General features: G+C 42.1%; 1 protein-coding gene across 1 annotated transcript in view; it reads right to left on the reverse strand.

Moving 5' to 3' along the window:
• The window catches only part of tmem132e (transmembrane protein 132E), a 106,908-nt gene that overhangs the window by 13,092 nt on the left and 71,263 nt on the right, over nt 1-22,553 (reverse strand). The window contains exons 6-7 of the mRNA XM_068580153.1: nt 19,425-19,630; nt 11,875-12,154 (exon numbers count right to left, since the gene is read on the reverse strand). Of these exons, the coding sequence (XP_068436254.1) occupies nt 11,875-12,154; nt 19,425-19,630 (486 nt within the window). The remainder of the gene's footprint in view (nt 1-11,874; nt 12,155-19,424; nt 19,631-22,553) is intronic.

Here is a 22,553-nt window from a genome sequence, read left to right on the forward strand (position 1 = left end):
CCGGCTGTCGTCCACCTTTGTGTTGCGCGGCGACAAGAACGCCGTTAGCGCTCCTGGCTTGATGTCCTCTTTGTCTGCAGAGGTTAATGGTTGCACGGAAACAATTAAACCGGGGCGTTGGCGGAGGGAAAACATCTCCTCCACCTCGAGCCGGGTGTTAATGTGGCTCCTCCACAACACCCACGGGGGCCAAAACAAACTAAATTTCAATCCGTCCTCAGAGGGTGAAACGCACCGAGCGTCTCGAGGCTCCAGAGGCTTTTTGTAGGTATTTAAATGAAGTATTAAGCACACATTTCACACTCTTCTTATGCAAAAGAGCCTCATTGCTTCGGCAAGTCGGCGGTAACTTGACTACAAACACTGACCTTCCACAACGCTGAGGTGTGAGGTCACGGGACAGGGATGGAAAAATGTGATTTTGGGCTTCAGAAAATAAACTGAATTGAATCGAATCTCTTGGCCAGGAGACGGCTCTACGTTCCCCGTGTGAAACATTGATGTTTCCTGAAAAAATGAAGTCCCTGATGCATATCATGTGTATGCATATTATGTATAAATATATACATGCATGTAATAAGAAACTGTCCCGTGCTGCAGGCTGGTTGAGGGGTGAAGTTTTTGTGGCGTTGTAATCGCACGTTAAATGACAAATTACAAATTGTTGCGTCATTCACACGACATTCGGTGAGACCGGTCTGAGACCTTGAGGCGAACAGGAAGTGGTTGCGATCCATTCTTTATGAGCGCATCGCTGTCGACGAAGTTGCAGTCGCTCAAAGTCTTGTCGGAACGGTCGCAGAGCGAGAGGAGAGGGAGCCGTGCATGCTGGGAAACGCTGCGGGACTAAAAATAGGAGAACAAAAACTTTCTTGCGGCAACAAAATTCTGCAGTCAGTTCCCACTTTTATATGCATATTGGTTGGATGTGATGGATTAATGTGCCAGAAAGGAGAGTTATGGTTCACTGGGCACTACACTCGCACACACAAACACACACATACATACAAGTGTGCATGCTGAGCCCTAAGGCATCATAGTAAAAGGATGCATAAATAAACTTTTAAAGTTTCATGAGGACAACTGGGCTGCATGATGGATCACTCCTGCAGGACCACGGGAGCTTTTCTCTGCGAGGACGTTGCATTAGCTTGATTGTGGAACTTTTTGTTTTTGTTGGGGGGTAAAAGTGAAGTGACCAGAATTGAGACAGAAAAAGATGTGTCCTCAGCAAAAATAAAGTCGGTTCCTCTCCAAAAACAAGTCCCAACATAAAGTCTACGAGGACCGAGTGAGAAAACCGTTTGCTAACGATTGATTTTCTGCTATTTTTTCACGTTCCATTCCAGTGCGGCTGATATTTTCACAGGCCAATTAAACTAAAGCGGCTAAAAAGTACAATCTAATACTATTAAAATCAATACTGTGCGACTGTGTACAATTCAAAAACAAACCCCATTGTACCTTGATTGTCTAAATAAAAAGATGTAATCACAGAAACCAATCTTGTTCTGGGTTAAGATCCCCGATGGAAACATATTAAATTGTGCCGACGTTTATTTTCTGAGCTGTCGTGGATCCAATTTCAGGGACAGTTAAGAAAAATCACTTTGTCTCCGGGCAGATCGGTCGCTGAGCTCCTTCCATGACGCCATTTGCCTTTGCTTTTTCCTTCTCCAATCCAACAGGCATTATTATACAAAAAACATAGAATTATGATAATAAAGAAACAGGTGCGGTACTCAATGATAATTATAACTATTTCGGCTCATAGCAGTTGCCACCTACGGTTGTGAAAAATACAGAAAAAGACGCTTAAATGTAAAAAATAAAACAGGTGCAGAATGATTCTTTCCTTTATATGATGCGCAAGTTTAAAGCATTGCCGAAAAATGTATTTACACTCAACTTTTGGAGCTGCTGTCCGCCAATAATCCTGTGTCATGATCAGCCGCGGTGCCGTTATTGCCGATAAAGCACACTGATGAATTATTAGCGATAAAGAACTCTCATGCTGTTATTGACGATAAAGCACACTGATTCCTCTTTTGGCGTTAGGAGACACTGATGCTGTTATTGCCGATAAAGCACACTGATGCCGTTATTGCCGATAAAGCACACTGACGCCATTATTGCCGATAAAGCACACTGATGCTGTTATTGCCGATAAAGCACACTGACGCCATTATTGCCGATAAAGCACACTGATGTAGTTATTGCCGATAAAGCACACTGATGCCGTTATTGCCGATAAAGCACACTGACGCCGTTATTGCCGATAAAGCACACTGACGCCATTATTGCCGATAAAGCACACTGACGCCATTATTGCCGATAAAGCACACTGACGCCGTTATTGCCGATAAAGCACACTGACGCCGTTATCGGCAATATCGCACACTGATGCTGTTATTGCCGATAAAGCACACTGATGATGTCGTTATTGCCGATAAAGCACACTGATCCTGATAATGCACATACCGTATCGCCTGCAGTTTGAAAAGTTCATTTGAGTGAAATCAATAATATTGTGCTCAGAGTTTATCAGTGTTACGTTTGTGTTTTATGATAGAAGAGATTCCAGTTTTCAGAGTTGGTGGGCATAATTTCATTTTTGTGTGTGTGTGTGTGTGTGTGTGTGTGTGTGTGTGTGAAGGAGACTTGATACTCATCTGGGAACAGGCTCAACCACCATTGTGTTCCCTCCTTCGGCGATAGAAAGGGACTTAAAAGACTTTTGTTGAAATGAAAATTGTGCCACTTTAAAGCTATTAATATTTGGCAAAAATACGAGTCGCAGATGCTTCAGTCCAGCGCACAGAGAGGTCCAATCTGTATCCCGAGTACTACGTCTCAAAATAACTCTCTAAATAGTTATTTATTCTACTGGCACTGATGCAGTCTTCTGGTTTTAAAGCAGCACTTGGGGGAGAAGAACTGCTGGCTCTCGCAGAAAGAAATGAAGCTTCAAAACCAGCGCTTGTCACATTTAAAAAATGAAGACCCAGGAGGAGAGCGTTCCTCCCCGGACTGTTATCAATGTGTGATGTTCGTGATGTATTCCAGGGCGAATATATCGCTGATGAAGTGCTGCAATTTAGTTTATTTTAGTTTTCTCTCAGATTGCCTCATTTTCTTTGACCACAGTTACTGATTTCCATGTTGCCAATATATATTTAGTGAAGCCGCGAGCAGCACCGCTAAATATATACATACGTGTGCAATCTTGCAGCGGTTTGTCGTTTGATTCAAAATGACAATAACCTGTCGTGGATATTTATTTTACACAAACACTTTATTGAAGTTTCAGGTATAGTTCAAAGTTGTTCAAGAGGAGACATTAAGGTGAATACATTCTACTTCCACACTTTTAGACTTGTAAGTTTAAAGACAAAGTTTTGTCTTTAAATATGCAAATGTATGGTAATGTGTGTACATTTACATAAACGTGAACATTAGGTTCAGTATGTCTTGTTTCATGTTGTTGTTTCAATCATTTTAGTCATAAAATGTTACTAAAATATTGAGAAATTAAATCCGGCTATGAATGATATCTGAACAAAAAGATGTTTTGTTAAGTAACACACACTTTGAAGACTCTACAGGTGAAGAGTGTAAACAAATTATGAATATATATCATCATGAAACTTCACCAGTTGACATTGAGACTAATATCCTGAAATATTAGTAAAAGAATAGCTCAATAAATATTTATGCTCGTCTTCGAGAAGAATGTTGTGGAAGCAAAATTGAGCAGTGCATGAAATATAATGTTTTTAACTCTAGAATCTCCCAATCGTTTATTTACTGTATTAATAATGTGTCTCCTTTAGTTATATTTCCAAATGAACACTTCTCATTAACATGATCCCTCACTGGCTTCCCTCCCAAAAACGCCGCTAATTGCGCAGCCTTTAATTTCTCAACAACTCACCAATACTGATTCTAAGTTGTAGACACTTTACACACATAGATACCGTGTCAATGTGACTTTTAAGAAAGAAAAAGAAGCCGTTTCCTTCCTCAAGCCAATTTCAAATATTTAAATTTTGTACCAGAGTTTATTTAAAAATCATAATTGGGACGGAGGACAAAGCCGGTGGAAGAAGAAAAGAATATTCCTTCACTGAATCTATTCCTTTTTGCTTAAAAAAACACTTCCCCCTCCTCTGATGGCGGCAGATGATTAACATATGAAGAGCCAGCGCCTCCCGGCTGAGAGTAAACAGAGATATTCCGACCGCAATGTAACACCGCGGGGTGAATATTGATTCGCCGCTTCGCCAGAAGGAACGAATGATGAACGCGCTCCGTGACCGGCGGCTCGGGGAGGTCAGTGTCGCTCGCTTCAGGGCCGAGCTGCCGGACGGGTCCGTCACCGGCGCCGCAGGCAGGTGAAGCCAAGCAGGACAGTAGTTGCACTTTTACTCGCCGCTCACCGGGAGCGCGGCGTATATTTGATGATACAATGCGACATTTGCATATTTAAAGACAAAACTCGAACATACCAAAAAACAATGTACTTTGTGTGTACATATATTAGCTACAATTATATTCAGGCTGTCACTGTAGTTTTGACGATTGTAGTAAATCTCTTCTGGAATGAAACGGGAAAAAAAATAATTTCTTTGCCTTTTTTTTAAGTCAACAAAAAAAAAAAAGTTGACAATTTAAAAAAAAAAAAGTATCATATTTTTATTTTTTATTTTTTTTGGTCCTAATTTTTTTTTTCTTTGCCTTTTTTTAAGTCAACAAAAAAAAGCTAACGAAAAAAAAAAGTCGACAAATTTAAAAAAAAATTTTTTTTGGTCCTAATTTTTTTTGTGCCTTTTTTTTAAGTCAACAAAAAAAGTCAACCAAAATTTAATAATTTTTTATTTTTTTTAATTTTTTTTATTGTCCTCATTTTATTTTATTTTTTTGGTCTAAATTTTTCTTTTTTTTTTCTTTGGTCCAAATTTTTTTTTTTCCGTCCTCATTTCTTTTTGTGTGGTGGAAATGGTTCCATAGTTTCTTTTGGTGGAAACACACCTGAGAGACACAGGCATCCTCACGTCCACTGATCGTTTCTCCAGAACAGTTTAAATGTGTTTTTGGTCGTTTTTTCTCCATCATGTGCCAACGCCGGGGTCAGCAAAAGCCAATTAAAATCTTCCATTAGGCTTTCATTAGTGTAAGTTACACAAAAAGAAATGAGGACCGAAAAAAAAAAAAAATTGGACCAAAGAAAAAAAAAAGAAAAATTTAGACCAAAAAAATAAAATAAAATGAGGACAATAAAAAAAAAAAAAAACGTTTTTTTTTATTTTGGTTGACTTTTTTTTGTTGACTTAAAAAAAGGCACAAAAAAAAATTAGGACCAAAAAAAAAAACATTTAAAATTTGTCGGCTTTTTTTTCGTTTACTTAAAAAACTTTAAAAAAAGAAAAGACAAAGAAAAACAATTAGGACCAAATGAAAAAAAAACAAAAAAAACAGGACAATAAATTCTTTTTTTTTAAATTGTCGACTTTTTTTTTTGTTGGCTTAAAAAAAGGCAAAGAAAAAAAAAGTTTCCCGTTTCATTCCAGGAGAGATTGACTACAATTTTGTTAAAAGATTTTTTTTCCCCGATGTAGTTAAAGTATATGTAACTAAATCTATATCACAAAGTTCAGCAGCAGTAAGAGCACGTCATCCCCAACTAATTTCACTTTTTTTTTTGCTGTCGCTTGGGACAGACAAAGAGTTGAAGCGCACAGCGTAGTTTTATCTTTATTTCTGAGGAATATAAACACAGCTTCATTTGAAATTCTCTTGCCGTGTAAAGAAAACAACACACTATGAGTGTGTACGTCTTAAAGTCAAACATCTTCCTGGTGCTTTCAATAAAAATAGATGCTGTTCTTCATTCTGGAAGTATAGATGAAGGCCAACAGTCAATATCGAGCAGTACGCTATAATACTAAATTATTCATTAAAGGGGAGTAAAGAGGATATTTGGTGGATGTGAGAGCTGCTGAAGTGCATCAGAGTCTGAGAAAAACTCATTTATTGTTTTAAAATGGCCTTTAAAGAGATGTTTTGTTAAATTACACACAGTTTGAAGACTCTACAGCATATCAACGTGAACCTTCCCCAGCTGATTACTGGCATTAACAGGAGTATTTATTGGATCACACATTCGCTGAAATGTTATGTTTTAAAGTGCAAATGAGGCGTTATCTAATGGTAACTTTAGCAGAAATCTACAGACGCAAACAGACAAAGTAGAAAACAAAGTATTTCCACTCGTCTGAGAGAAGACGTGTGATGGAAGTAAAACAGCAGAAAATCTCAAATATGATAAGTGCATGAGGAAAAACGGTGTTTGTGCCTGTGGTGTCTTGCATTAATGTGCTATATTAACTTGCATTCACAGTCAAACACATAAAAACAGTTCACCTTGACGGCTTTGCCCCCGGTTGTTTTCGTCTAACCTTTTCGCTAATGGATTTAATATTCGGCACACATATGAAATATGTAACCGGCAGCATCAGAGAGTGCACAAAATCAATGAAGAAAACATCCAACAGTATACAATTAAATATTGATGAGGAGCTCTAGCGAAAATAAAAACATTTTTGTGAACTTACAGTAATTGACAGATCGATTGTAAACTCTCTATATCAAATAAATGTCCATTTCCCCCTAAACCTTCCCATCAGTGGAGTTAACATCGATGTTTTGTGCCTCTTTGTTCCCGTTTTCACAAAAACACAAAAGTGTTTCTCTTGCGAGAGGACGAACTGATGAAATATGAACGTAACACCTCTTTGAAAAAGGGAAACGTGACCCCTGCTTTCAACTTTAACCGTCCTGTAAACCTTCAGGAGATCACACGGCTTCCAACGTTAACAAACAAGTAGGCGCAAAAGCTGCAAAATAAACCAGCAAGACAGCAAGATCATCCCTATAGATATATATATATATATATATATATATATATATATATATATATATATATATATATCAATATATATAGATAGATATAAATCTATCTATATATATATATATATATATATATATATATATATATATATATATATATATATATATATATATATATATTGCTCTTTGTAGTTATTTGTTGTCTTTGTACTTATTTTGTGTCTCTTTGTTTTTATTTTGTGTCTCTTTGTAGATATTTTGTTTCTCTTTGTAGTTATTTTGTGCCTCTTTGTATTTCCTTTGTGTGTCTTTGTAGTGGGAGAAACTTGTTGTACTTACACACTTCACACTAGGTATGTGACACCATTTCATCAATAAAATAAAGCACCAATCAATTTACGGATACAACGCACGACTTGAAGGAGAAAAACTGCATAAATAAATACAACTTTGTGATTATTCTGCATCTCTCTGTTGTATTGGGTCACTTTGTAGTTTTAAATCTCTTTGTAGTTCATTTGTGTCTTTTTCTGGTCACCTTGTAGTTTTTCTGTTAGTAGTTATTTTTGTGCATTGTTATTTTTGTCCCTTTGTCGTGATTTTCTGTGTGTGTTTTTTGTTGTTGCTATTTTCATAGTCGTTGTGAGTCTCTTATGGGTCTTTTTTGTGTTTCTTTGTCGTTGTTTTATGATTCTTTCCGTGCGTTGTTTTAAGTCACATTGTAGTTATTTTGTGACTCATTGTAGTTATTGTGTCTTTTTGTAGTTGTTATCGGTCTGTTTCAAGTTACTTTGTGTCTTATTGTAGTTACTTTGTGTCTCTTTGTAGTTACTTTGTGTCTTATTATAGTTACTTTGTGTCTTATTGTAGTTACTTTGTGTCTCTTTGTAGTTACTTTGTGTCTCTTTGTAGTTACTTTGTGTCTTATTGTAGTTACTTTGTGTCTCTTTGTAGTTACTTTGTGTCTTATTATAGTTACTTTGTGTCTTATTGTAGTTACTTTGTGTCTTATTATAGTTACTTTGTGTCTTATTGTAGTTACTTTGTGTCTTATTGTAGTTACTTTGTGTCTTATTATAGTTACTTTGTGTCTTATTGTAGTTACTTTGTGTCTTATTGTAGTTATGTTGTGTCTCTTTGTAGTTATTTTGTCTCATCCGGTGCTGCTATGTTTCCCTTTAAGGGACATTTTATTGGTGAAGCCTTCAGGGTCCGGTGGACCCGTTCAGTTATCATCCACAGCTGAGATACGTACTCTACAGTTTGACGTCATATTGTAAATATTGGACTATAATTTTCCACTGAGATGAAACCATTCTGTCGATTGGACTCCAATCTATTTCCATTCTGCCGTGTTTCTCCGGACGAGTGGTTGGTGTTTGCAGATATTAATGAAATAATCTCTGATCGGTCGACGAACAAGTGAATTCTGTCCGAGTCTGACTCTTCACTTTGAGAAGAGGCTATTGTTCAGTAATCCTCTGGATTAAAACCCTCGACTCCCTCCAGTTTTACAGAATTATTAGAAAGTCATCACTCATGCCACGTAATCACAGCGCGTAAACACGGCCTCTCACTGAGGATCTTCAATCGTTAGAGTTCTACCTGTTAGACCGCAGATGTTTTCACTTTTGTGTCTTCAATTAAACAGGCCTGTCAAATCACTGCCACTTAATTCACGCGATAATCCTCAACTCTCCTTCCGAAGAGAGAGATGGAGAGAGAAATGAAATGACTAGAATGTGGCACAAAGTGAACAAAAGCTGGCCTCTTTTTCTGTGTTTATATTCATGAGCTGGTGGATCATTTGAATCAGACTCCAAAGACTAATTCAAATCCTCTGAAAGACTGAAAGTCTCGCTAGGGGGACTATTGTTGAGCTCTGTACAGTTCACTTTCTGAAAAATCTGCATAATAATATTTCTGTTCTTTTGCAAAATAGACCCTGCAAACTGGAGATATTTTACTGAAACACGCTTGTAATTTGGTGTTTTTTTTATTTTAAGCCATCCATAATTCATCTTGCAGGAATCTCATTTGTTTCCTTCACGGTGTTTCAAAAAGGAGATTTTTTCAATTTTTTTACACTTTTTTTTTTTTGAAGTTCATTCGTTCCTTCACACCTTCGGCGGCGCTGCAGGTGCATGACACGGCTTGATTTTCAGTTTCGGCCTCAATATTGTGCTTTGTGAAACTGTTCACTGTCTGGGTGTTTTATTATTCGTTTATATTCATAGTTTTACGAAGCCAAAACTGTATTTCATTTGCAAAAATACGTGCCAATGTTGTAATGTAATGCTATGATGTTGGATGTTACAGAACCTACTGTTCTTCCTATTGTATGTAAATGGTGTAATATTCTTTATACTATGCCAGCGTTTTATTTTTTCAGCGCCTGACTCCCATTATTGAAATTTATTAAAATATGTTGAATTGATATGTACGATGCTGCCAGATTTTTTTTCACCCCCTAACAATCACTTGACTTTAAACATAATGAAGTAAAACTTTGACTTGTGAGTAAATAGTGGTGTAGCAGACTGTAGTGACGCATCATTTACACTCAGCATGAAATAAACAGGACCAGGGCGTCTCTACAAGTCGTATTTGCTGCTTTTATTTCCTCCGGATCGGATCAGTGACTCAAAACTGAAACAATCAGAACTCAGTTTGTTGTTTGTTGCTCGACTGCAGACTAAGATGGTGCACATGGCGTCCACATGTTAGCATGCAGACGTTAGCTTTTAGCTCAAAGATCCACTCCAGCACGTTTGTTCTGGATCAATTCGTCCTCTTTCAGGATTTTAGGGGGATTTATTTATTTGCAATTTGCCATGAGTCAGCCCGGCAGATTACGTGTAGCGTTAAATTGATGTATAATTATTCATACCCTTCAACAGATTACGAATGATCCATTGCACATTTAAAATGATGGATCGGCAACATATCTTTTCTCCCCACTCCGCCGCCGTTGGACGCATCCATCAGGGCGGCCATTCTTCCCGTGACAGGCGGAAACTGTGATCTTTCACGGCGATCAAAACTCTCGCCAACCAGTACTTCTCTCCGTCCCCATAAATGACCGGCGCAGCGTCGGTAAATCACCGCCCCGGAGTCATAACTAGCGCCGCTTCCCTTTTTCTCTTTTCTTTTAAAGACCTCTGAACCTGCATTGGCCCGACGCATTTATATGCACTTAACACACATAAAGAAGTCTGTTCCACTTGAGAGAAGTAGCTCTCAGAGGCTGAATATACTTACAGAGAAACTTCCCATTCCTCTGTTGTTTTCAGAATAAACGCCGGAGGTATTCACTTAAAATTCAAGAAAAAGTCCAGAACTCCACGATGTCAAACTTGCTTTATGAGTCGGTGCCACGAACACTAAAGCAGCTGCTTCGATCATTTATTTTCCGTGCCCTGGGTTCAGGTTTGAGTGGGTATGTTTGCTCAAAAGAGTTGTGCTTTCGTCTCAGAGTGGCGCTTCACATTGCCGAATTTAATAACCGCCAACGTCTGGGAACGCATGCAATGTTCTGGTTTGGAACCGCCTGTGGGAAGAGTCCGTCCTTTCTTGATTAATAAAGTTTTTTTCGCTGCCTATTCTTTCGAGCACGACATGTGAGATATCTTTTCTTTGACTCATTTATTCCTCCAACTATTCTCTCTTGTCTCGTCTTTCCCCAGAGTCTCACTCAATGACTCGAGTCCCAACGCTGATGGGAATGCACAGATTGATCGTACGAGGCGGTAGAGATGGCCTTTACTTGTTATTTGACTATTGATTGGCTGTTCTTTGATGCTGAACTACTTTGTTCCAAAAAGATTATGAACACATCTCTGATAAAAGGTTTAAAGTGGTGTTTTGTGTGAATACTCAGACTAAATAAACTCAATCAAATTGTTTGAGTAACTAAGAATTGTTAGTCAGACCTTCAACCCATGCAATCTCTGTGTGAGCTTCTTCTGCCACGAAGCCATAAAGGCTTGAAAAGCGTCGTAAAAAATGTAATAATAATAATGTACTTGTAAAAATGTATTGGTTAAAGGTCCTCGGCCAGAAAGGATGGCGTCTGGGACTGGACCCAAACCGCAGTACCGCCTATTAGGGACCTTCGGTTCAGGCCATCATTCCCGATGATGATTACAACATTGTACTCTCTCAAATTAATTTCTAAGATCTGAAAGAAATGTGGCAAAAAGAAGTCAATCGAGCAAATCACCTTGTTCCCCAAAATCAGCAATATCATTTGGGTGAGTACAATGTCGTCATAAGCCATTGGAGTGATGATCAAAACTACTGAAAGTTGTAATGAACCTCAAAGTGACGCATCGGCAGTCTCTGAGAGAAAAGCCTCTTTAGCCCTCGACAGCTGCTGTAAACTAGGAAAGAGTAATGAGCTCCAACTTTTAAATCTCCCCTCCTCGTCTCTTTAACGCAAACCTTTATTTTGTGTACGGTGCAACTGGAGTGGACGAGTTGGAGGAACACCGCGGCCCTCGTGCTGCGTTCACAGTCGACCTTACGAAGTCGCCTCATTTGCTTTTTCGCGGCGGAAAGGGGGCGCGGATTTTTCGTGGCTTTACTCCGCCATCCACCATTGAAATAGCCTCCAGTTCTGCTTTATACCTGTTGTAGAAGTCCCACAAACGTTGGGACATCCAACGCCCATCGTGTCTGGGTTCATAATATTATCTGTAGGCGCACAAAGCTCCGACCCGGTTTGAATGAAGCAACTTCAGCCAGTTGAATTCAGCAACGTCAGGACGGCGATGATTTGCAACTTGCCGTGAAAAAGCGTTGCTAAAAAGGGATTTTTTCTCCCCTCGCCGGAAAATTTGCTGTATTAGCAACCATTTGCATCCGTGCATCGACTTTACATGTAATAAATCTACTCGCGCGAATAATTCGTAACTCTTTTGCTGTGAACGCACCATTCGAAGGCAGGGGGGGGGGTCTGTTTACCTTCAGCACAGTGGATCCCAGCTCCAGCCCCACCAGCACCGTCCGGTCCACCAGCTCCGCTATCCTGGGGTCGGCCACCTTCAGCGAGTCCTGGACCAGGTCCGTGACGTCCACCTGCCAGTCGGGCCCCAGCATGGTGATGACCTGGTCGGTGCCCTCGGTGGAGGTGGTGTGGAACTGGGTGAGCACCTTGACCAGGGCCCGCTGGTACTGCAGGGTGCAGCCTCGGCTCACCCGCCGCTCGTCGTCCTCGTCGTCTGCGTCGCTGTCTCTGGTGCTCCTTGAAGAGCGAGGAAAGAAGACGGGCAAACGGTTGAAATAGAGAAGTGCACTGAACACTCTGCGGTGTCATGGGTGAAGTGAAAGAAGTCACAGCTACTCTGTGTCTCTTTGTAGTTATTATGTGTCTCTTTGTAGTTATTATGTGTCTCTTTGTAGTGATTATGTGTCTCTTTGTAGTTATTATGTGTCTTTATGTGTCTCTTTGTAGTTATTATGTGTCTCTTTGTAGTGATTATGTGTCTCTTTGTAGTTATTTTGTGTCTTTATGTGTCTCTTTGTAGTTATTATGTGTCTCTTTGTAGTTATTATGTGTCTCTTTGTAGTTATTTTGTGGCTTTGTAGTTATTATGTGTCTTTTTATAGCTACTATGGGTCTTTTTGTAGTTTTAGGAGTCTCTTTGTTGTTATTTTGTGTCTCTTTGTTGTTATTATGCATCTTTTCACAGCTATTATGGGTCTCTTTGTAGTTCTTAGGAGTCTCTTTGTTGTTATTATGTGTCTCTTTGTAGTTATTTTGTGTCTCTTTACAGCTATTATGGGTCTCTTTGTAGTTATTTTGTGTCTCTTTATAGTTATATTGTGTATCTTTGTAGATATTTTCTGTCTCTTTGTAGTTATTTTGTGTCTCTTTGTACTTATTTTGTGTCTTTTTGTTGTTATTACGGGTCTCTTAGTAGTTATTATTTTGTATCTTTGTAGTTATTTTGTGTCTCTTTGTAGTTATCTTTTGTCTTTTTGTAGTTATTTTGTGTCTCTTCATAGTTATTTTGTGTCTCTTTGCAGTTATTTTGTGTTTCTTTGTACTTTGTAGTGCACTGAACATTCCTCAACGGTGTCGTGGATGAAGTAAAGTTGCAGCTACCCCTGAACCACCCGTGAACACCGTGGGTGCAGCAAGATGAGGCAATGAGTTGAAAAACTTGAGAAGCTATAATCAATGCCTGAAAATCTGCCCGAATGTGTCTGCGGTCTGCCACCGAGGAGATTGAGAACCCCTCGCGAAAACATTAAAAGCTTAAAAACCACCACCGATCACGAGCAGCCGCTTCTCTAAACCGAGCAGCTGCTGCTAAATGGCGCTCAGCGCCGCCGCCGCCGCCATGCTACATCTCAATGTGGGCCTCCCGCTCCCGAGGGGTCTCATTCACTCATTTACATAATTTGACATCACGACGGAGAAAACTCGGCACCGCTCCACACTAATCCGTCACATGATGCGTCCTGATGTAACGGGAGGTTTTCGGGGGCGAGGAAGAACTCCTTTGAGCCAGCGGGGGGGGGGGGGGGGGGGGGATGACCAGAAAAAAAGCAAAGGGCTTTGGACAGCGTGGGTTGAAGACGCCAGGTGGATCCCCCCCGCCGAGCACAATCTGCTCGGCAACAAGGCGTACGAGTTACCCGGCTGTACGCTCAGCGGGCTCGACAAGTCCGCCGGTTCCCTTCTTCTAAAGCGCTCTCTCATCTCGCCTTTGACGTAACTCTCTGAACGACTTGAGATTCAGTCGAGGCGGCGGGGCTGTCGGCCGCGGACAGAGTACACATCCCACCCATTGATTCGAGGAGCTCGTTAGGAGAAACACTTCCTGTCCCGAGGTCTCGCTCTCCGTCAGCGGCTCGGTGCATTGTTGCGTGCACCTCTCCACCTGTCCCGCCTCCCGGGTCTGATTAATAATTCATCTTTGGATGCTTCCTGTCGACACCTCACGCTTCCCCCCCCCCGATGCCACTTTTATTTTTGCACTTTCATTGTTCCAATGGGATTGTCTTGGTTCTTTAGATTGAGAGTTAGCAGCTTTGTCACCAATGGATGGTTTTTAGGAACATTCAGCAGTAAATTCCTGGTATGATCAAACGTACTTGGCAATAAACTGATTCTGATTATTGTATCAACTTGTTTGTATTGACCTGTCCCGACTTCAATACAAAATAAATCGAAATACTCTTCTTTTATTTTACCCGAGAGAATTTTTTCCTCTATTACTAACGTCGGGTGAAAATCACCCGAAAACGTAAATGCTGAAAAATGCTGAAAAAAACAGGGATTGGAGCAGAGAGACACGCCCACCTTCAATAAGACACGCCCACCTCCACTAAGACACACCTACCTTTAATAAGACACGCCCACCTTCAATAAGACACACTTACCTTTAATAAGACACGCCCACCTTCAATAAGACACACTTACCTTTAATAAGACACGCCTACCTCCAATAAGACACGCCCACCTCCAATAAGACACGCCCACCTTCAATAAGACACACCCACCTTCAATAAGACACGCCCACCTCCACTAAGACACACCTACCTTTAATAAGACACACCTACCTCCAATAAGACACACCTACCTCCAATAAGACACGCCCACCTCCAATAAGACACGCCCACCTTCAATAACGTCTGTAAGGTCATGAAGCTCCACAAAGACTCATGCAACTCAAGACAAAAGCAACACAATGACAATAACGTAACCACAATCGTTCGGGTGAACAACACCCAGCGTTCCTGTTCTAGGGATGAAGGAAGAAAGTAAAAACCCGACGAGACGGAGAGACTCTCTCTCGTCTCTTGCCGGAGAGTTTGCGACTCTCGGCTCAGGTCAGAGAAAGTTTACCTTCCCGGAGTCTGTACCTGGAAATAAGGTTGCAATTTTTTTTGTTCCTCTCCTCCAGAAGAATATTGTCTGTTCTTATTAGAGTCTCTGATACAACCGTACACGCTGCAGCTCCAGTGCACACGGACTGCCCGCCCGATTACACTTCCTTTCCTTTTTTAGAGCATGTTGCTGGATAATGCAGCCAGTGAGCAATTCTGCTGCAGCGTAGCAGAAGGCCCACTGCAGGCCGGGAGAAGGTACACGATGTGTCACGTTGCAGAAGGGAAGGATCGTGGCGACGGAGAGACTGCAACGGGAAGGGGGAATGAGAAGCGCAAAGGCGGCGAGGGGCGCGAGTGAGGGAGGTCAGAGGTCGCGTTGGAGCCGAGCCGAGGGGCCTTCGTGAGAGGAAGCGAGGCAGACGGAGTTAATGAAAAGACAATAATTAATTCTAACAGTCACGAAAATGATGCGGCTTTAGAAAAAGTCTGACACTGATAAGCGTCTGGATTCATTGTGTGTCTGAGATGACTAACGAGCTCCGTCTGAGTCCTCTCTTTGAGGTATTATTTACAGTGCTTTGTGAGGCCTGTGTGCAAACACGGGCTCATTCATTATCGCACCGCTCCATAACGACTGTAAACAAACAACGGCAAGGTCGAGACAAATAGATCCCGCTATCTCGTGTTGTTGTGAGAGTTGGCGTCGCTCAGAATTAAGATGATTTGTCGTAAATCCCGTAGCGCTCTCGGGCGGCGTGCGGGCGAGCTGGTTGGCGGTCGAGTGTTTTTGTCGATGGCAGACGTCCAGGGCTGTCACAAAGACGTCTCGAGGCCTGACGCACGGGTTTCAAGTCCATCCCAAGTTCCTAAACTTCAAGTTTGAGTCCCAAACAAGTCTAAATGTAAACGTATCCGGATAGTTTCCACTGCGAGCCAATTAAGGGCACCATTGTTTCTGACTTCAAACAACCTCAGAAAGTGGTGAAAAATGAAAGAATAATGCACAGAGGATAACGGCCGCCAGCGCCTCTGATGTTGGGGATCAAGAACAAACTGACCAGCTCTTCTTTACTAATGGCGACCATGTGGAAGGATCCAAACCGAGAGGGCGGACGATGATTGATTCCACATCAGAAAATGTGATGAATGCGTCGAATACACGTCTTTCTCCGGGAGGAAATCGCCCCGCAGTGATTCATGGACAGCGTCGGCATCATCGACCCTTTGACAAGAACAATTACCCCGCAATGAGACGTAGGCTGTTTTTTAAACAAAACTCCAAGCCACTGAATCGAGAGAGAAGGAGGGATTGATCTATTTCCTGTCGAGAAAAATATATTTTTAATGCGAGTTACACTCGGATACTGCTGCAACCACGGATCAGCCAACAGAAAAACTGGAGAAAAAAGTGCTGTATCGCATACATCAAAAGATGTCCAAAAACTCCCACCAGAGGTCCTGTGGGACGGCCCGTCTAGTCAGTATCAGCATCTTCAATGGGCTGCATGGGGCACCAGTCGGCATGATGGGAGCTCTTCTTTGTCTGCAGTTGCAGAAAAAAACAACAACTACAGAGAAGACAATGAAATTCCCTCGGTGAGTCCAAATGACAGCGTGCAAGAACTAAAAAAAAGCTTCGCCTGCAGTATGAAAGAGTTCTCCGGCCCGGTGGTCCTGAAACAGCTCACGAGGGGTCTTTGACTCGTCTTTACATGACTGCACAACACGGGACTGCGGAGAGGAATACTTTAGAGGAACACACCTACTGGGTTGGAACAACCGACACCGCGTCCCTCCTCCTCAGCTCACGGAACACAACTCTGACGCTCTGGTTTCTCCTCTTTCCACTCGTCACGCGCACGCTTTGTCTTTTCAAATGAACTTCAGTTTTCACACGGAAAAGCTTGCAAAAAGTACCTGGTCAGGTTGACGAAAGGATCTGTTAGTGAAGGTGGGCGTGTCTTAGTGAAACTAGGCGTGTCTTATTGAAAGTAGGCGTGTCTTATTGAAGGTGGGCGTGTCTTATTGAAGGTAGGTGTGTCTTATTGGAAGTGGGCGTGTCTTATTGGAAGTAGGCGTGTCTTATTGAAGGTAGGTGTGTCTTATTGGAAGTAGGCGTGTCTTATTAGAAGTAGGCGTGTCTTATTGAAGGTAGGTGTGTCTTATTGGAAGTAGGCGTGTCTTATTAGAAGTAGGCGTGTCTTATTGAAACTGGGCGTGTCTTATTGAAGGTGGGTGTGTATTACGATCTCTGGGATAGGATAAAATAAGAAGAGTACTTAAATTTGCCTTGTATTGTTGTATTTTTTATATATTTTGATGAGAAGTATATTTTATTTCATTAAATTAATAAGCTAATCCATTTTTTTTTATCAAAAAAAGAGGAATGAATAGTCCTGAAGTGGGAATTCAAGACGCATTTACATGTAAAAAAAATAAAACAATAAACAACCTATAGCGCATCACAGCCCATTGGGGATCTTTGAAAAATGAGGCAATGCAAGATGTTTTCCAAGCTCTCGAGGTCATTTGCAATCCTTTAATTCTTCAAACAACTCCTTAAACACGCCGTTTGTATTCCGCTCGGGTACGAATGGATCTGGTCGACTGTGATGAACTCCAGCAGCGACGACAGCAGCCGCCCGCGCTGAGTTTTAATGCTGCCATTAAACATTTCCTAAATGGAGGGTTGTGGGCCTGTTTGTTGCTGCTCCGTGCATGACAAGAATGCTGGAATATTTTCATGTTGTGGAGTCCAGGTTCCCTCAACCTCAGGCCACTTTGGGGTCCTGGTTTGAACCATCTTAATGTCCCGCTGGGGCCATCTTTCCCACATCCAAGAGTGTTATATTTTAAAGCGCTCATTCAGTTTTATTTTATTTCTATTGACATTACTGTGCAATATTGTCATGAAGGCCAATATGTCTGATTCCTTATACCACTGTAGAGAATTGGATCATAATGTTTCATTGTTATTTTAATATTTAGTCTGAACACAACACTCACAAAACCTTAATGAAGTGAAAACAGACAGCTCCATGTTGTACCTGGCTGTAGTGGCTCAGCAACAACAACTCCTGACCATCACTTTGAGTTCTGTGTAACACCCTAAATTACCTGCGTGTTAGTCCAAAAACATCATTATCTCTCTGAAGGTACAAAAGAAGGCTTTCTGTGTATTTACCCAAAAGTCAGATTAAGTCTGCGTCGTGGACTCGTTGTCTGAAATGAGTTCAGGCCGGTACGACACAAACACGGCGGCCGCGTGGATCAAATTTGCACTTGAGATGCCTCATTTCACGAGGTGCCTTTCTGCTGTGTTCTTCAGCCGGAGAAACTAATTGGAACAAAACAAGCGACTACATATGAGAGCGAGAGAGAGAGAGAGAGAGAGAGAGAGAGAGAGAGAGAGAGAGAGAGAGAAGGCCGGGCGGCATCCTAGTTTCCAATGTTTAACACTGTGGGGCTCCATGCTCTTAGGATAATGAGCTCTACAGTAATCACGGACTAAAAGTAAGAAGAAAAAACAAATTATACCGCACCGATTGCTCTCCGGCGGTGTCGGCTTTTACCAAAAGATACACTCAGGGAGAGGAACTCGCTCCCCTTGAAAACATACGATTATTGTGGAAGAATGTAGTTGCTCTCCCTCGGCGTTAGCTTTTAGCGCGGCTCGCACGCGCCGAGCTAATTGCTGATCACGTCATGGAGGAAGGCGTGGCACCCGCCCTCTGTTCCCCTCCCACCCAGCTAAACACTGTTGTTCTGCATCACCGCCTGTGATGATGAATCCATATTTAATGCTCATATTTCCTCACAGTAAAGTCTGGAGCTTTCACTGGTTGCAGCGTCGTCTCCCGCGTCCGTTTTTTAGATTCAACGTTAGCTAGCTAGAAGATGTTAGCCTCTATGTGATGATGTGTCATGCTTGGTGTGGTGTTATTGAAACCTGCACGACACGATCATTGGAAAATATTACAACAATTTTTACGTGTGAATTCTTAAGCACATTTAGATATGGAAATATCCTTTTCTATATGTCTACATGTCTAAAGTATGGAAGCCCATTTCCGCCACACAAAAAAAAATGATGACCACAAAAAAAAGAAATGAGGGCCAAAAAAATCACCCAAAAAATGATGACCAAAAAAAAAAAAAAAAAATTTTTCGCCAAAAAAAAAAAAAAAAAAGTGGACCAAAAAAAAATAAAATAAAAAATTTGGCCAAAAAAAAGAAAAAAAAATTTCGCCAAAAAAAAAAAAAAAGTGGACAAAAAAAAAAAAAAGAGGACAAAAATAAAGAGAAAAAATTAGAACAAAAAAATGGTCCTAATGGGTTTTTTTGGTCCAAATTTTTTTTCTTTTTTTTTTGGTCCAATTTTTTTTTTTTTTTGACCTAATTTTTTTTTTTGTTTTTTTTTTGGTGCTAATTTTCTTTCTTTTTTTTGGCCAAAATTTGTTTTTTTGGTCCTAAGTTTCTTTTTTTTTTGGCGGAAATGGGCTTCCATACTTCAGCACTTCATTTTGAGCAAAAAACAGAAGTGATCATAAAATCCCGTATTGCACGGGGAAACTACGCTCGAAGGTTTTTTTTCCAGATAGGAACGTAGAAAACCGTAAGGTCCCTCCAACATTGCATGCGTTCTCTACCTCCGTTTTGGATTTGAGCCTCACCTCCGGTCGGGCAGGATGGGGACCCTCCAGCCTTTGATGAAACTCAGATTGCTGTCGGAGAGTTCCACCTGCAGCGGCAGTTTGGGCACCCAGACGGTCAGCTCCAGCGGCGCGCTCAGGTGCTCGTAGCTGAAGATCACCCTCGCGCTCATGGATCCCCGCGTCTCCTTCCCGTTGACGAACACGTAGTCGCAGTTCATGGACACCTATAGGACGGATCATAAGAGGGGGGGGGGGTCAGAAGTCAGAGACCATCTATATGTTAATGGTCGCGCCGGTGGCGAGAGGTTTTAAGTGATGTGTGGTGATTTACGGCGCGGTATGGATGCGGCACAATTCATCACGGAGCGTTTCAAGGTTGACATTGTCAGCAGAGCAAATATAAAGACAGGATCTCTCGGGCATTTGAACGTGATGTGAAAGTTTATGGCACATAAACCATCTCTGCCAACTCTCATTTAGTCCTAAAGTAAATGTTAGAAGAGACAAATTATGTTAAAAAAAATAATTAAGAAATCACTTTTCCAGTCCCGCATTTGAGTGACGACCGACCTAGAAACTGTGAGATAAGACGAACATTTTTATTTCTTTTAGTCGGCTGCTTTGAACACGTGATTCAACGAGACAATATGTACACGTGACGCCTCAGACGGCGCTAGAACAAAAGGAATGGCGTCTGACGCGGCGCCGTTTCGGGTTGTGCTCGGCGCGACAGAACTTTTTGGTTGCGCTCGAACGGATGATCTGTTGTACGGTTTAATTATAGATCTTTATGAAAAACTGCACGGCTGTAGTCCTCCCCCATGAAGTCAGATACTATGTCATCCTGCCCGCGAACGCTTCAGCCGAACATCAGTCAGCCTGCCATGCCGACCAGATCCTCCTGCACGTGTCGTACCCCAGCGATGAGACGCCATGTGAAGCTGTGGCATCTCTTACTCCAACGCTCCTCGTGCAAAGACGCGCCATTTTGGGCTTTTTTTTGGACTTTTTTTTGGACTTATTTTTGGGGGAGTTGGGGCTAAAATACAGAATTCATACATTTTCCATGACTTTAAACCAAATTTCCATAATTTTAACCAAATTTCCATGACTTTTCATCAAATTTTCAAGACTTTTTCAAGACTTTTTCATTACTTTGTACCAAATTTCCACGACTTTTAACCACATTTCCATCACTTTTAACCAAATGTCCATGAGCAAACATTGTGTGAAATCATTTCAAAGCAGATTCATTATTTCACACTCGGTATGAATGAACGACACGAACACATGAATATGACACATTTACACGACTTTTCCACAACTTTTGGGATTTTATGACTTTTCCAGGCCTGGAAGTAACCATTTAACAAATTCCATGACTTTTCCAGGTTTTCAATGACCCTGAAAATAAAGGTTTTTCAGGATGAATAGAGGTTTAGTCAGACAGTAAGTGTGAGAAAGATGAAGTTATGTAAGCGTGTAAACTCTGCAGCTTTTCATTTCATCAAAACACTCGACACTATATATTTTTTTTTCCAATTCCGGCAGCGTTTCAACCGCAGACACGGAACGAATCCGTGGAAATCAGCTGCTGCTTTGTGCGTTTGGTCAGAATGAAAAGAAGAAAAGAAACACCGGCTCTCCAGCGTTCGATGGCTGAGTGCTGAGAGCCGGCGCCGTACACAATGTCGTCAAATTAGCGCTCCTTAGTAACCCAGTTACACAAATTGCGCAAATCAGGCATGCGACGCGCGTCCTGACCCCCGACGCCTCGCAGCATAATGATCTATGAACAATTACACGGACACATAATACATCAACAAAAGCTTTCCAGCCAAACACATCATTTATAACACGCCGGCTGACAGCGGTGCCACATTTCACGTGAACTTTTAGTTCAACAACACCTACACGGAACATTAATGAACATATTCACCTGAGACGTCCGCGTAATGCGATATCATTTGGCAATGATTATGAATTCAATATCGGGGCATTTCTAAATTTAAGTCTTGGCAAGTGCCATTTTTTAAGTTAAACCCATTCTTTTTTAGCTTCTCGTCCCAAAAAAAAACTCCAGCTCCAATTTGAATGATCATAAATACTCGTCCGCCTCGAACACTAAATTATTAAGCGCAATGGAACTGGAGGGCTTTGCTTTCGGGCTCCCATAGAAGATTTATCTGGTGGTGGGAGGTAGCTGGCATTGTAATCAGAGGACCTAATCTCCCGCAAATGGAGGTCGGGCTGGGCAGTTCTCAGGGCTGCGGATTCATCATAACTGGGAGGAGGTAATATAATTCCCCACATCCATGCACGCGGGCCGGAGTGGTGGAGTCGGGGAGGCGGACGCGACGGACCTCTCCAGATGACGGCCCTTCCCTCCGCGTCCGTTAATGCAATTTTGCAGGGCTCGACCTCGCGGGCGTCCGCGGGCCGGCGGCGGCGGCGGCGGCGGCGGCCTGTTGTTGTTCCGTCTGCTCGTGTGCGTCCGCATGAAAAGACGAGGTACAAAAAAAAAAAGGCACGAGGAAAAAAGAAGTAACTCAACACAATGACCCCGGCCACCTTGATTAATCACAGCACGGCTGGCTGTGTGCAGAACGGAGAACATCTGCCTGACATGTAGTCACTTCTACCCTAAAGCCACACACACACTCACACACACACACACACACTCACACACACACACACACACACACACACACACACACACACACACACACACACACACACACACACACACACACTCTGAGGAAAGGTGCCCGAGCTGCAGTGCCGCTTCAGCTCCCGCGGCTATTGCCGCTGATAAACTTGGCCGGCTAATTGCAAGTCAAAAGCTGTTAGCAACTCCGGGTATCGGTGGCCCCGTGGGGGATCTCCGAGGAGGGCTTTCACACAAGGAGCCGCCACATGCCGCCGCACTGCCGCTAATGCGCTGTGGCATCCTCCCCGGTGCCAGCAGATTGCCGGGGCGGAGACGGATCGTCTGGACACGAGCGAGCGCGTCCTCAGCGTCTGCAGCCGGTCACGTGGCGCAGAGCGGCCGGGGTTAAGGCAGGTGACGCCACCTGCAGGTGACGCCACCTGGAGGAGCCGCCGCTCGTTAATGAAACTGATGCGTCTGGTCTTATTGTTCAGATT

The sequence above is a fragment of the Clinocottus analis genome, unplaced genomic scaffold (genome assembly GCF_023055335.1).
Source record: "Clinocottus analis isolate CAN_PGR_092001 unplaced genomic scaffold, fCliAna1.0.p SCAF_17, whole genome shotgun sequence".
Classification (NCBI taxonomy): Eukaryota; Metazoa; Chordata; class Actinopteri; order Perciformes; family Cottidae; genus Clinocottus; species Clinocottus analis.